The sequence below is a fragment of the Triticum dicoccoides genome, chromosome 5A (assembly GCF_002162155.2).
Source record: "Triticum dicoccoides isolate Atlit2015 ecotype Zavitan chromosome 5A, WEW_v2.0, whole genome shotgun sequence".
NCBI lineage: Eukaryota > Viridiplantae > Streptophyta > Magnoliopsida > Poales > Poaceae > Triticum > Triticum dicoccoides.
Window position 1 is genome coordinate 52,707,622 of NC_041388.1, and position 15,960 is coordinate 52,723,581.

The following is a 15,960-nucleotide window of genomic DNA, read 5'->3' on the forward strand; positions in this document are numbered from 1 at the left end:
AAATACTTGAACTTCTAGGTTTTGTCTAAGTCAAACATCTTTAAGTCTGACCATGCCTGTAAAAAACATACTAACATTCACAAGATGACATTTATCTCATTACATTCATCATAAATATATTTCATACTATATGAGGTTGAACCTATAGATGCCGCTATATTTTTTATAGACTTGGCAAAACTTAAAGATATTTTACTTGGGATAAATTGAGAACTTCAACTGTTTAAGAAAGAATGGGTAATTGAGTATGATTGGGAAAAAAATAGTTGCCTCAGAATTAGCAAATTCCAGAAGAAAAAATGTTCCCTGTGAATTAGCGTATATCTGAAAAGACAAGTGATTTACCTAAAAAAATAGACAAGTGATTGTTATGCATGATGTGTTTATATATAGCATGCTGCTAGATAAAAAGCTTTCTCAATGCATTAAGAAAGACATGCATGCAGTGAGAAATATTTTACAGGGATTCTCAAAAAAGTTCTTCTAAATATATGTTCAAAATTATATTTGATCATGCAGGAGATACTACTCCCTCCGCTCCTAAATATAAGTTCACTTATTAAAATCTTTAAAAAGACTTATATTTAGGAGCGGAGGGAGTAGTATATAGCAGGAAAACTTACCGGTACAGCCACGCTCATTATAGGGGTTGCCCTCGTAGCCCCGTCGGCAGTTGCAGATGTACCCAGGTCCGTTGGTAGAATCGAGGCAGCGGCTGTTGGAGCTTTTGCAGGCGTACCCTTCCTTCTTCTTCCTGGCCAACTTGCAGGTGGGGCTGTCGCGGATGGCCCAGTCGAGGACCACCGGCATCTCCCAGGTGGTCCCGTGCAGTGCCCTCTTGAGGTCGGTGGTGTTGAAGCTGTAATGCTTCTTCTCCGCCACAAACGCGTAATCGCAGGGGCTGAAGTTGACCTTATTCCTGTGGTCGTAGATAACGAAGGCCACCCAGTTGCCAAGGAGGTCCGGCGGAATTTCTACGTGGCAGCAGCCTACCCCGGAGCAGGCACCGCTCGCCGCGCTCTGGGAGTTGTTGCAGTAGCAGAGGCAGCCGGTGAACTGGGCGTAAGACCTGCTTTCGCCGGAGCCCTGGTCCGGCTGGCTCCCGAGGTAGCCCGTGGTTTCGCAGCCCAGGACAAAGAGGTTGTTCCTGGCGTGGGAGATACGGTACACGCCCTCGTCGTTGAACTCTAGGGGATTGTAGTCTGACCCACTCACGTTGCCGGAGGAGTCGTAGCACTGCCACGCTACGGGCAGCCACACGCGGACCTCCGCCATCCTGATGGAGAAGTTGCCGATCTTAATGGGCTTTCCGTCACCGCCGGTGGTGTGCAGTACCGGCTCACCGGCGTCACACATGACATGGAACCCAGTGCGGAAGTCGCCACCGCCGCCATCCTCCACGATGCCGAACGGGTAGGGGACATCCACGCCGCCGCAGCTGTGCGGGCCGTGGGTGACGTTCTTATGAGCGCGGGAACCACCCACTCTAACTATTCCTACTAGTGCAAGAACTAGCAGCAACTGAAATGTCCTCGACATCACTACTCTCGGTCGATCCTGGCTCTCTCACTTTTCGATATGCAGTGATCTCACAACGACCCTTCAAGTGTTTAAATAGCTAAGGCGGTGGGCTTGAACATGCATTCTCATCAACGTGTTGTGTCCACGAGGCACTGGCCCCATGGCTCCTTGTCTCGTGTAAACAAGTGAACTAACGAAAATGATGTTTTGAATAGTAAAGGTCTCTTGACTTGGCTAAACATCATTTTGTTCTACTCCCTCCGTCCCGCATTATTTATCTTAGACATGTTTTAGTATTCGATACATCTGTATGTAGACAAATTTAGAACAAGTAATTTGGAATGATGGTAATAATAAGTAGTGCCATGACATCTACTTTAATTTGTCTTTGGAAAATCAAGGGCTAATAAACCCTTCCTAGTATCGGTTAGACCCTCAATGAAAACATATAAAAAAACACATGAAGATGGTGTATCCACGAGATTGTGGCTATGACCCTATATAAACAAGTGAAACGATGAAAATGATGTTTTAGAATAGTGTACGTCTTCTTGACTTGGCCAAACACTGCTTTATCATAGAAATTATACACCAGTGCAAACGTCACGCACAAAGTTGTACTCTCATCAGTGAGATGCATGATTCTCTAAATATTGGATACAATAGAAGATGATGGAGTGCTGAAGTGTTCAGTTAATTTGTTCACAGTTTCGACAACATTGTCTATTGCGGAAGAAGGAGACGTCTGCAGATTAAGGGCATGTTTGTGTCTATTGCAAAAGAGGTTGATGTCTTTCCATCCGCCTGGGTTTAAGGTATGGTACTTACAATTTAGATTTATTGCACCAATTATGTTGTAGGGGCATCCCTTACAGTCTTTCTGTCAAAAAGAAAAAGAAAAAAGAAAGAAGGAGACGCCTCTTAGGGTATGTGCTCATGGCGATGACCTCGAAGTTATGGACAACTCATAACAGTATGGTTATTGGGAAGGTCTTGTTGCAATGTTCTACTGACTCCATGTTTATAATGTTGCCTTGTATGCTCAGTAGTGTCCTCTCTATAGGCGGCAGGACATGGACCAAATGGGTGGCATCAGTGGCGGAACTAGACAAGGAAGATTGGGGGGCCAAAGAGAAAAGATAGTGGAAAACATCTCTGTTTTTCCAATCTAAATCTCTCTGTACAAAAATTCTTCACTAAATTTGCAAAGGATGGGGGGGCACGGCACCTGCAGGGATGCACATAGCTCCGCCAGTGGGTGGCATGCTGGCTGCAGTTGGCCAGTCGTCGGCTCTACACAGTCCCTAGGTGTTGACACCTCTCCCCTGAGGTGTCTTGTATCATTTTATTTTTTGCTTTTTTGCATGTTTGTGTTCTTTCCCTAACATGCTTATTAGTTCCTTTGTTCATACTTGGATGACTTTTTGTATGAACGTAGATAGATGCTTTATTTATAAGGCAGAGTGAAAGCATAATTTTGAAAAAACATCTCTATCACAGTGAAGGCTATGCCATCCCTAGTAGATGACCCGGAGTTGGGCTTCAGGACGTTCCTCTAGCGATATTCGGGTCGGGCTTGTATGAACGTATGGTCTTCTATATTTTTTGCGTAATTAGGCTTGATGGTCATGTATCGCGGTTTTGAGTACATGTACCCTTTTGTTGAAGGTCATTTGAGCTTTTCCTGGGAGAATGGCATCAGTTACACACTTTAGGGCATCTCCAGCCGCGCTCCCAACAGGCCCTCCCCAGGCGATTTTGCCGCGCCGGCGCCAAAAAAACGGCCCAGTCGCGCCCCCAGAAGTCCGTTTTTCGCCGGCTCGGGCCAAAACTGGTGCCGGCGGACCCAGGCCGAACCCGGCGCCCTGGGGGCGCTTGGGGAGCCGGCACAAGCGAAAAAGGCGCGTGGGCCCGCCCTGGCGGCGACCCGAGGGCCTTTTCCCGCCGCTTCTTGACGCTTTTCCCTCGCATCTCCTCCGCTCGCTCGCCTTCCACCCGCCATTCCCTCCCTTTTTCCCGCCAAACCCCCTCCAGCTCGCCTTCCAGTCGCCGCCATGCCGCCGAAGAAGTACGTCATGCCGCGCGCGGCGGCAACCACGACTGGCACCGTGGCCCAGCCGAAGCAGAGGAAGCCGTGGGCGCCGCCATCGAAGCCACCGGGCATGTCGAACGCCGAGTGGAGAGTGGAAGTTCAGCGACGCGACGCAGTCACCACCGACCGGCGGAACAAGGCCATTGCCAAGAAGGCCCGCGACAACCGGCGCGTGCGGCGGCGTCTTCCTCATCGGTCGACCACGCGGGGATGATGAATCCACCCGTCGTCAGCCACACCCAGTACGCGCCCTGGAGACAGCAAGGCGTCGGATCTCCATGGGGATCGTCATCGCCCGGCTACGCCGACGGCGACGCGCACGGGGGGTTCAACCCAAATGTGACCTTCCCCCATGGCCACCCCGCGACGCGCACACCCTCGCCCGCCTTCGTTGGTGTGCAATACCCTCCATACAACTACTCACCGCCCGTCGCCTACGCGACCACACCGACGCCCCATCTCCGTCGTGGGCCGCTGCCCTTCTCGCACCTCGGCGACACGGACGATACAGGAGCCGACATGGATGACATCATCGCGACAGGATCGACCGCGGCCGCCGCGTCTCCCGGGTTCGCAACCCAGGACGAGGTAGTGGATCTCAGCGGCGACATGGAGGCCGAGCTCGGCTACGTCTACGGCGAGGGCGCGCACGAAGCGCAGGATCCCGAGGAGGAGGACGAGGACAAGGAGGAGGAGGAGCCAGCTCCTGATCCGACGAAGGGGCACCAGAAGAAGAAGCGTGCGGCTAGGACAGGCAAAGCGCACATCAAGTGGACATCCAAGGAGGAGGAATGCCTCGCCGAAGCATGGAAAGTCGTCTTCCTTGACCAGACCACCGGCACGAACCAGAGCTTCGAGACGTACTAGGACCGCATCAAGGCCAAGTTCAACGAGCGGAAGCTCGTCGACCCGTACTTCAAAGGCGTCTACATGCAGCGCGGCTCCAAGGCGATGGCGAACCATTGGGGGCGTATCCAGTTGGCGTGCAACAAATGGCATGGAATCGTCGAGGAGGTCGCGGCTCGCCCGGAGAGCGGCGCCAGCGTTGAGGATCAGGTACGCACGCCGTTCGCCCGCATCTCTTCCTCGTCAACGCCCGCCGCCCGCCAACTGTTTGTTCCTTCGCGCAGCTGCTGCGTATGTTCACCATGTATCTGTTGGAAATATGCCCTAGAGGCAATAATAAAAGTATTATTATATTTCATTGTTCATGATAATTGTCTTTTATTCATGCTATAACTGTATTATCCGGAAATCGTAATACACGTGTGAATACATAGACCTCAATATGTCCCTAGTGAGCCTCTAGTTGACTAGCTCGTTGTGATCAACAGATAGTCATGATTTCCTGGCTATGGACATTGGATGTCGTTGATAACGGGATCACATCATTAGGAGAATGATGTGATGGACAAGACCCAATCCTAAGCATAGCACAAAGGTCGTTTAGTTCGTTTGCTAGAGCTTTGCCAATGTCAAGTATCTCTTCCTTAGACCATGAGATCGTGTAACTCCCGGATACCGTAGGAGTGCCTTGGGTGTATCAAACGTCACAACGTAACTGGGTGACTATAAAGGTGCATTACAGGTATCTCCGAAAGTAGCTGTTGGGTTGACACGGATCGAGACTGGGATTTGTCACTCCGTATGACGGAGAGGTATCTCTGGGCCCACTCGGTAATGCATCATCATAATGAGCTCAAGGTGACCAAAGTGTTGGCCACGAGATCATGCATTACTGTACGAGTAAAGTGACTTGCCGGTAACGAGACTGAACAAGGTATTGGGATACCGACGATCGAGTCTCGGGCAAGTAACGTACCGATTGACAAAGGGAATTGTATACAGGGTTTGATCGAATCCTCGACATCGTGGTTTATCCGATGACAACATCGAGAAGCATGTGGGAGCCAACATGGGTATCCAGATCCCGCTGTTGGTTATTGACCGGAGAACGTCTCGGTCATGTCTACATGTCTCCCGAACCCGTAGGGTCTACACACTTAAGGTTCGATGACGCTAGGGTTATAAAGGAAGTTTGTATGTGGTTACCGAATGTTGTTCGGAGTCCCGGATGAGATCCGGGACGTCACAAGGAGTTCCGGAATGGTCCGGAGGTAAAGATTTATATATGGGAAGTCCTATTTTGGCCACCGGAAAATGTTCGGGATTTTTCGGTATTGTACCGGGAAGGTTCTAGAAGGTTCCGGAGTGGGGCCCACCTGCATGGGGGGACCCACATGAACGTGAGTAGTGGGGGAAAGGCCCCACACCCCTGGTCAAGGCGCACCAAGATCCCCCCTTAGAAGGAATAAGATCATATCCCGAAGGGATAAGATCAAGATCCCTAAAAAGGGGGGATAACAATCGGTGGGGAAGGAAATGATGGGATTTCTTTCCTCCCACCTTGGCCAACGCCCCAATGGACTTGGAGGGCAAGAAACCAGCCCCTCCACCCCTATATATAGTGGGGAGGCGCATGGGAGCTTAAAAACACAAGCCAAGGCGCAGCCCCTCCCCTCCCCAACACCTCTCCTCCTCCGTATATGCTTGGCGAAGCCCTGTCGGAGTACTGCTGCACCAACTACACCACGCCGTCGTGCTGCCGTTGGAGCAATCTTCCTCAACCTCTCCTTCCCCCTTGCTGGATCAAGAAGGAGGAGACGTCTCCCATCCCGTACGTGTGTTGAACGCGGAGGTGTTGTCCGTTCAGCACTTGGACATCGGTGATCCGAATCACGTTCGAGTACGACTCCATCAACACCATCCCCTTGGCTAACTTCCGCTCGTGATCTACAAGTGGTATGTAGATGCAAACTCTCTCCCTTGACTCGTTGCTTAGATGAACTCATAGATGGATCTTGGTGAAACCGTAGGAAAAATTTTAATTTTCTGCAACGTTCCCTAACAGTGGCATCATGAGCTAGGTCTATGCGTAGTTCTCTTTGCACGAGTAGAACACAATTTTGTTGTGGGCGTGGATTTTGTCATCTTACTTGCCTCTACTAGTCTTTTCTTGCTTCGGCGGTATTGTGGGATGAAGCGGCCCGGACCAACCTTACACGTACGCTTACGTGAGACCGGTTCCACCGACTGACATGCACTAGTTGCATAAGGTGGCTGGCGGGTGTCTGTCTCTCCCACTTTAGTTGGAGCGGATTCGATGAAAAGGGCCCTTATGAAGGGTAAATAGAAGTTGACAAAATCACGTTGTGGTTATTCGTAGGTAAGAAAACGTTCTTGCTAGAACCCAATTGCAACCACGTAAAAGATGCAACAACAATTAGAGGACGTCTAACTTGTTTTTGCAGCGATTGATCATGTGATGTGATATGGCCAGAAGTTGTGATGAATGATGAATTGTGATGTATGAGATCATGTTCTTTGTAATAGGATTCACGACTTGCATGTCGATGAGTATGACAACCGGCAGGAGCCATAGGAGTTGTCTTTATTTTTTGTATGACCTGCGTGTCATTGAAGAACGCCATGTAACTCACTTTACTTTATTGCTAAACGCGTTAGCCATAGAAGTAGAAGTAGTCATTGGCGTGACAACTTCATGAAGACACGATGATGGAGATCATGATGATGGAGATCATGGTGTCAAGCCGGTGACAAGATGATCATGGAGCCCCGAAGATGAAGATCAATGGAGCTATATGATATTGGCCATATCATGTCACAACTATATAATTGCATGTGATGTTTATTATGTTTATGCATCTTGTTTACTTAGGACGACGGTAGTAAATAAGATGATCCCTTACAAAAATTTCAAGAAGTGTTCTCCCCTAACTGTGCACCGTTGCTACAGTTCGTCGCTTCTAAGCACCACGTGATGATCGGGTGTGATGGATTCTTACGTTCACATACAACGGGTGTAAGACAGTTTTACACAGCGAAAACACTTAGGGTTAACTTGACGATCCTAGCATGTGTAGACATGGCCTCGGAACACGGAGACCGAAAGGTCGAACACGAGTCATATGGACGATACGATCAACATGAGAATGTTCACCGACGATGACTAGTCCGTCTCACGTGATGATCGGACACGGCCTAGTCGACTCGGATCGTGTAACACTTAGATGACTAAAGGGATGTCTAATCTGAGTGGGAGTTCATAATTTGATTAGAACTTAATTATCATGAACTTAGTCTAAAACCTTTGCAAATATGTCTTGTAGATCAAATGGCCAACGCTCATGTCAACATGAACTTCAACGCGTTCCTAGAGAAAACCAAGCCGAAAGATGATGGCAGCAACTATACGGACTGGGTCCGGAACCTGAGGTTCATCCTCATAGCTGCCAGGAAACAATATGTCCTAGAAGGACCGCTAGGTGACGCTCCCGTCCCAGAGAACCAAGACATTATGAATGCTTGGCAAACTGGCGCTGATGATTACTCCCTCGTTCAGTGCGGCATGCTTTACAGCTTAGAACCGGGGCTCCAAAAGTGTTTTGAGCATCACGGAGCATATGAGATGTTCGAAGAGCTGAAACTAGTTTTCCAAGCTCATGCCCGGGTCGAGAGATATGATGTCTCCGACAAGTTCTACAGTTGTAAGATGGAGGAAAACAGTTCTGTCAGTGAGCACATCCTGAAGATGTCTGGGTTGCACAACCGTATGACCCAGCTGAACATTAACCTCCCAGATGAGGCGGTCATTGACAGAATCCTCCAGTCGCTCCCACCAAGCTACAAGAGCTTTGTGATGAACTACAACATGCAGGGGATGGAAAAGACCATTCCTGAAGTGTTCTCGATGCTGAAGTCAGCAGAGGCTGAAATCAAGAAAGAACATCAAGTGTGTTGATGGTCAATAAGACCACTAAGTTCAAGAAGGGCAAGGGTAAGAAGAACTTCAAGAAGGACGGCAAGGAGGTTGCCGCGCCTGGTAAGCCAGTTACCGGGAAGAAGTCAAAGAATGGACCTAAGCCTGAGACTGAGTGCTTTTATTGCAAGGGGAAGGGTCACTGGAAGCGGAACTGCCCCAAATACTTAGCAGATAAGAAGGCCGGCAAAGCCAAAGGTATATTTGATATACATGTAATTGATGTGTACCTTACCAGTACTCGTAGTAACTCCTGGGTATTTGATACCGGTGCCGTTGCTCATATTTGTAACTCACAGCAGGAGCTGCGGAATAAACGGAGACTGGCGAAGGACGAGGTGACAATGCGCGTCGGGAATGGTTCCAGAGTCGATGTGATTGCCGTCGGCACGCTACCTCTACATTTACCTACGGGATTAGTTTTGAACCTTAATAATTGTTATTTAGTGCCAAGTTTGAGCATGAACATTGTATCTGGATCTCGTTTAATACGAGATGGCTACTCATTTAAGTCTGAGAATAATGGTTGTTCGATTTATATGAGAGATATGTTTTATGGTCATGCTCCGATGGTCAATGGTTTATTCTTAATAAATCTCGAGCGTAATATTACACATGTTCACAGTGTAGATGCCAAAAGATGTAAAGTTGATAACGATAGTCCCACATACTTGTGGCACTGCTGCCTTGGTCACATTGGTGTCAAGCGCATGAAGAAGCTCCATGCCGATGGACTTTTAGAGTCTCTTGATTATGAATCGTTTGACACGTGCGAACCATGCCTCATGGGCAAGATGACCAAGACTCCGTTCTCTGGAACAATGGAGCGAGCAACCAACTTATTGGAAATCATACATACTGATGTGTGCGGTCCAATGAGCGTTGAGGCTCGCGGAGGATATCGTTATGTTCTCACTCTCACTGATGACTTAAGTAGATATGGGTATGTCTACTTAATGAAACACAAGTCTGAGACCTTTGAAAAGTTCAAGGAATTTCAGAATGAGGTGGAGAATCAACGTGACCGAAAGATAAAGTGCCTACGATCAGATCGTGGAGGAGAATATTTAAGTCACGAATTTGGCACACACTTAAGGAAATGTGGAATCGTTTCACAACTCACGCCGCCTGGAACACCTCAGCGAAACGGTGTGTCCGAACATCGTAATCGCACTCTATTGGATATGGTGCAGTCTATGATGTCTCTTACTGATTTACCGCTATCATTTTGGGGATACGCTCTAGAGACAGCTACATTCACTTTAAATAGGGCACCGTCTAAATCCGTTGAGACGACACCGTATGAATTATGGTTTGGGAAGAAACCTAAGCTGTCGTTTCTAAAAGTTTGGGGATGCGATGCTTATGTCAAGAAACTTCAACCTGAAAAGCTCGAACCCAAGTCGGAAAAATGCGTCTTCATAGGATACCCTAAGGAAACTGTCGGGTATACCTTCTACTTAAGATCCGAGGGCAAAAATCTTTGTTGCCAAGAACGGATGCTTTCTGGAAAAAGAGTTTCTCTCGAAAGAAGTAAGTGGGAGGAAAGTAGAACTCGATGAAGTACTACCTCTCGAACGGGAAAGTGGTGCAGCTCAGGAAAATGTTCCTGTGATGCCCACACCAACTGAAGAGGAAACCAATGATGATGATCAAGGTACTTCAGATCAAGTTGCTACTGAACTTCGTAGGTCCACAAGGACACGTTCCGCACCAGAGTGGTACGGCAACCCCGTCCTGGAAATCATGTTGTTAGACAACGGTGAACCTTCGAACTATGAAGAAGCGATGGCGGGCCCAGATTCCAACAAATGGCTTGAAGCCATGAAATCCGAGATAGAATCCATGTATGAAAACAAAGTATGGACTTTGACAGACTTGCCCGATGATCGGCGAGCGATAGAAAACAAATGGATCTTTAAGAAGAAGACAGACGCGGATGGTAATGCCACCATCTATAAAGCTCGACTTGTCGCTAAGGGTTATCGACAGGTTCAAGGGATTGACTACGACGAGACATTCTCTCCAGTAGCGAAGCTAAAGTCCGTCCGAATCATGTTAGCAATTGCCGCATACTATGATTATGAGATATGGCAGATGGACGTCAAAACAGCATTCCTTAACGGGCATCTTAAGGAAGAACTGTATATGATGCAGCCGGAAGGTTTTGTCGATCCTAAGAACGCTAACAAAGTATGCAAGCTCCAGCGATCCATTTATCGGCTGGTGCAAGCATCTCGGAGTTGGAATATTCGCTTTGATGAGATGATCAAAGCGTTTGGGTTTATGCAGACTTATGGAGAAGCCTGCGTTTACAAGAAAGTGAGTGGGAGCTATGTAGCATTTCTCATATTATATGTAGATGACATACTCTTGATGGGAAATAATATAGAATTTCTGGACAACATTAAGGCCTACTTGAATAAGTGTTTTTCAATGAAGGACCTTGGAGAAGCTGCTTACATATTAGGCATCAAGATCTATAGAGATAGATCGAGACGCCTCATAGGTCTTTCATAAAGCACATACCTTGATAAGATTTTGAAGAGGTTCAAAATGGATCAGTCCAAGAAGGGGTTCTTGCCTATGTTACAAGGTGTGAGATTGAGCTCGGCTCAGTCACCGACCACGGCAAAAGATAAATAAGAGATGAGTGCCATCCCCTATGCTTCAGCCATAGGATCTATTATGTATGCCATGCTGTGTACCAGACCTGATGTAAACCTTGCCGTGAGTTTGGTAGCTAGATACCAAAGTAATCCCGGCAAGGAACACTGGACAGCAGTCAAGAATATCCTGAAGTACCTGAAAAGGACAAAGGACATGTTTCTCGTTTATGGAGGAGACGAAGAGCTTGTCGTAAAGGGTTACGTCGACGCTCTTCGACTCAGATCCGGATGACTCTTAGTCACAAACCGGATACGTGTATATGTTGAATGGTGGAGCAGTAAGCTGGTGCAGCTGCAAGCAGAGCGTCGTGGCGGGATCTACGTGTGAAGCGGAGTACATGGCAGCCTCGGAGGCAGCGCATGAAGCGATTTGGGTGAAGGAGTTCATCACCGACCTAGGAGTCATACCCAATGCGTCGGGGCCAATCAAACTCTTCTGTAACAACACTGGAGCTATTGCCCTTGCCAAGGAGCCCAGGTTTCACAAGAAGACCAGGCACATCAAGCGTCGTTTCAACTCCATCCGTGAAAATGTTCAAGATGGAGACATAGAAATTTGCAAAGTACATACGGATCTGAATGTCGCAGATCCGTTGACTAAACCTCTCTCGCGAGCTAAACATGATCAACACCAGAACTCTATCGGTGTTTGATTCATCACAATGTAACTAGATTGGTGACTCTAGTGCAAGTGGGAGACTGTTGGAAATATGCCCTAGAGGCAATAATAAAAGTATTATTATATTTCATTGTTCATGATAATTGTCTTTTATTCATGCTATAACTGTATTATCCGGAAATCGTAATACACGTGTGAATACATAGACCTCAATATGTCCCTAGTGAGCCTCTAGTTGACTAGCTCGTTGTGATCAACAGATAGTCATGATTTCCTGGCTATGGACATTGGATGTCGTTGATAACGGGATCACATCATTAGGAGAATGATGTGATGGACAAGACCCAATCCTAAGCATAGCACAAAGGTCGTTTAGTTCGTTTGCTAGAGCTTTGCCAATGTCAAGTATCTCTTCCTTAGACCATGAGATCGTGTAACTCCCGGATACCGTAGGAGTGCCTTGGGTGTATCAAACGTCACAACGTAACTGGGTGACTATAAAGGTGCATTACAGGTATCTGCGAAAGTAGCTGTTGGGTTGACACGGATCGAGACTGGGATTTGTCACTCCGTATGACGGAGAGGTATCTCTGGGCCCACTCGGTAATGCATCATCATAATGAGCTCAAGGTGACCAAAGTGTTGGCCACGAGATCATGCATTACGGTACGAGTAAAGCGACTTGCCGGTAACGAGACTGAACAAGGTATTGGGATACCGATGATCGAGTCTCGGGCAAGTAACGTACCGATTGACAAAGGGAATTGTATACAGGGTTTGATCGAATCCTCGACATCGTGGTTCATCCGATGACAACATCGAGAAGAATGTGGGAGCCAACATGGGTATCCAGATCCCGCTGTTGGTTATTGACCGGAGAACGTCTCGGTCATGTCTACATGTCTCCCGAACCCGTAGGGTCTACACACTTAAGGTTCGATGACGCTAGGGTTATAAAGGAAGTTTGTATGTGGTTACCGAATGTTGTTCGGAGTCCCGAATGAGATCCCGGACGTCACGAGGAGTTCCAGAATGGTCCGGAGGTAAAGATTTATATATGGGAAGTCCTATTTTGGCCACCGGAAAATGTTCGGGATTTTTCGGTATTGTACCGGGAAGGTTCTAGAAGGTTCCGGAGTGGGGCCCACCTGCATGAGGGGACCCACATGAACGTGAGTAGTGGGGGAAAGGCCCCACACCCCTGGTCAAGGCGCACCAAGATCCCCCCTTAGAAGGAATAAGATCATATCCCGAAGGGATAAGATCAAGATCCCTAAAAAGGGGGGATAACAATCGGTGGGGAAGGAAATGATGGGATTTCTTTCCTCCCACCTTGGCCAACGCCCCAATGGACTTGGAGGGCAAGAAACCAGCCCCTCCACCCCTATATATAGTGGGGAGGCACATGGGAGCTTAAAAACACAAGCCAAGGCGCAGCCCCTCCCCTCCCCAACACCTCTCCTCCTCCGTATATGCTTGGCGAAGCCCTGTCGGAGTACTGCTGCACCAACTACACCACGCCGTCGTGCTGCCGTTGGAGCATCTTCCTCAACCTCTCCTTCCCCCTTGCTGGATCAAGAAGGAGGAGACGTCTCCCGTCCGGTACGTGTGTTGAACGCGGAGGTGTTGTCCGTTCAGCACTTGGACATCGGTGATCCGAATCACGTTCGAGTACGACTCCATCAACACCATCCCCTTGGCTAACTTCCGCTCGTGATCTACAAGTGGTATGTAGATGCAAACTCTCTCCCTTGACTCGTTGCTTAGATGAACTCATAGATGGATCTTGGTGAAACCGTAGGAAAAATTTTAATTTTCTGCAACGTTCCCAACAGTATCGGCGCGATAACCAAGACGCCGACTTCAAGCACCTCCACGTCTACAAGCGCATTGACAAGTGCGAGAAGTGGGCGGAAGTCCGACGTACCCTCGACAAGGCTAAGGAGACATACAAGCCAGAGGCGACGACTCCGGACGCGTCGGAGGGGCGGCCGGACGGCCACAAATTGGCAAAGAAGGGGAAAAACGCCGACGTGGCAACCACGCGAGTGCAGGAGTTCATCGAGCATTGCCTCGCCGACGCCCAGGCCCGGGCCGTCCTACTGAAGAGAAGACTGAGGCGCGGTGGTCGTCGCTGATGAAGAACAGCGCCATCAAGCTCGACCTGCTCCGGACGAACGTCGCCGCAAAGAAGAGGAACACCGACATGGCTTTTTTGATGGGGGAGAGGACATGCTCCAGAGCAACGACGAGCAGCTCAGGGCGTGGTACATGGCGGAGCGCGGTCTCATCCTGAACCAGATGCAGACGGCAACGCCGACGACGCCGGCGACGCAAGCTCCCGCGCCCACGACCACACGGACGCCAAGCCCGAACGACGCCTCTGCATCGCCGCCCAGCAGTGCCGAAGCCGCGCCGACACAGCCCAGCACTGAAGCAGCTCCGACACCGCCGAGCCCGCGCACGCCGACTCCGCCAACGCCTAGAGCCGACCCCGCCGGGTGAATCATTCCGCACGCGAACCTGCGGCGTGCGGCGCTCTGTTTTTTGTAACGCCAGACTACGTCCGATCGCCGGATTTGTGACGTCTTTTGAGAGCGGGAACGACCAAGTTTAAATTTTCCGCATCCTGGGACCGGCGCTTGGGGGCGTGACTGGGAGCTAAGTCGCCCCCAGGGGCCGAACTAGCGCCGGCACGCCCCCAGGCCGCTCTATTTAGGCGCCCTGGGGGCCGAACGGCTGAAGATGCCCTTAGCGTCGTAGCGCCTGCTACGATCCTCGTGGAGAAGCAATCACTAGTCCATGGGGCACATACTTTAGTGCTTGGTGCTCCGACCTTGGCTCAAGGCATTTTCTCCAATATGAGTATTGTGCCTAAAGTAAAGCTCTTGATTGGTAGGAAAACACCTATTTTAATTTAGAGATAGAGTTTGAGCCTCGACTATTTCTTGTGATATTCTTTTTACGAAGTTCTGTGAGGGCACTATAACTGCCTCCGGTTTATGTAGTCTGGCAAGTAGACAACCACATGAATGAACTTATCAACTCTCCGAACAGTAGTACGGCGACATTACTTTTCCATTTAGAAACCATATGACCCTAAACCAGTGCTTGTGGGGATGGGTCACTCTTGTAGCAACCTCGTTGAGGAGGAGAGTGAACTTTGGAAAATTGGGGAAAGTCCGAATAGACCATTCTAGTTTGTTCTTTTTTTGCGCGTGAGACCATTCTAGTTTTCATTTCACCCCTACAAAATTAGAATGACGCCAGCGTGCAACAGCCCATGTGCATGTTACTCTTGGATCCATAGAAACAAGCGAGCTAACCAAAGGAGGGGAACGAATGGAACGTGCGGGTAGGTGCACCCTTTATTTAAGTATAAGTGCAAAAATAGTCCAAAAATCAAGAAATGTTTTGACAACGAACATGCTCAAGCGTTACACCCGCGTAACAAAAATTGCAAAGAAATGAATTTTGTGGTATTGTTCATGAAAAAAAACCAGCACTACAATAGAGTTACTATTCACTATATAATTCTTGAAAAAATTGTTCCTTCCGCTCAGACCTTTTAGGGAGTTTTTCTTGGTCGAAATTTTATACGAGTATGCCAGCAGGTCAAGTTTGTTCAAAAAAAGTTTCGTAGATTTTTGACTTTTTTTCCTTTCTAAATTGCTAAAAAAACGAGAACTTTTTAATCAGGTCCATCTACAACTAGGTGTGTTAGGGTATTTTCCGCTAAGCAAAATGATATTTCAGGATAGCAGAATCCTTCTACACTTGGCTAGATAACATTTTATTGTGGAAAAAGTTCCACAATATCCACTTGATTTCCAACCACTTGCTGTCAAACCCAAGTTCACTAAGATTTTCTTATTTAATTCAATTCTAACAAATGCAACTTTTTACTTTCGAAAACGAGATTGGGACTCCTGGCCTCTACATCAACGTAGTCATATTCATTTTAGTGAACTAGTTGGACGGCAACGAGGCCAAATGCACAAGCAAATATAGTATAAAATATGCACATCGGCGACTAATTAAGTGAACTTCTTCCGCAATAACGTCTTTAAGAAGGGATAAATGCCCTCACACCCTGTCGCTACATTTGGACATCCTAGACAAGGATTATCATCCTGATTGCTGAAACCCACCGATGAAGACTCGTGTATTAGCAAAAGACAACACCTCCAATAAGGACATAAGTGTGCTCATGCTGAGC

At 48.2% G+C, this 15,960-nt stretch overlaps 1 protein-coding gene across 1 annotated transcript in view; it reads right to left on the bottom strand.

Annotated features, from left to right (window-relative positions):
• LOC119296967 (wall-associated receptor kinase 2-like) overlaps window positions 1–1,555 on the bottom strand; it is a 9,491-nt gene extending 7,936 nt beyond the window's left edge. Inside the window, exon 1 of the mRNA XM_037574955.1 lies at window positions 624–1,555. Within this exon, the coding sequence (XP_037430852.1) occupies window positions 624–1,539 (916 nt within the window). The 5' untranslated portion in view covers window positions 1,540–1,555. The remainder of the gene's footprint in view (window positions 1–623) is intronic.
• Between the last annotated feature and the right edge of the window lie 14,405 nt (window positions 1,556–15,960).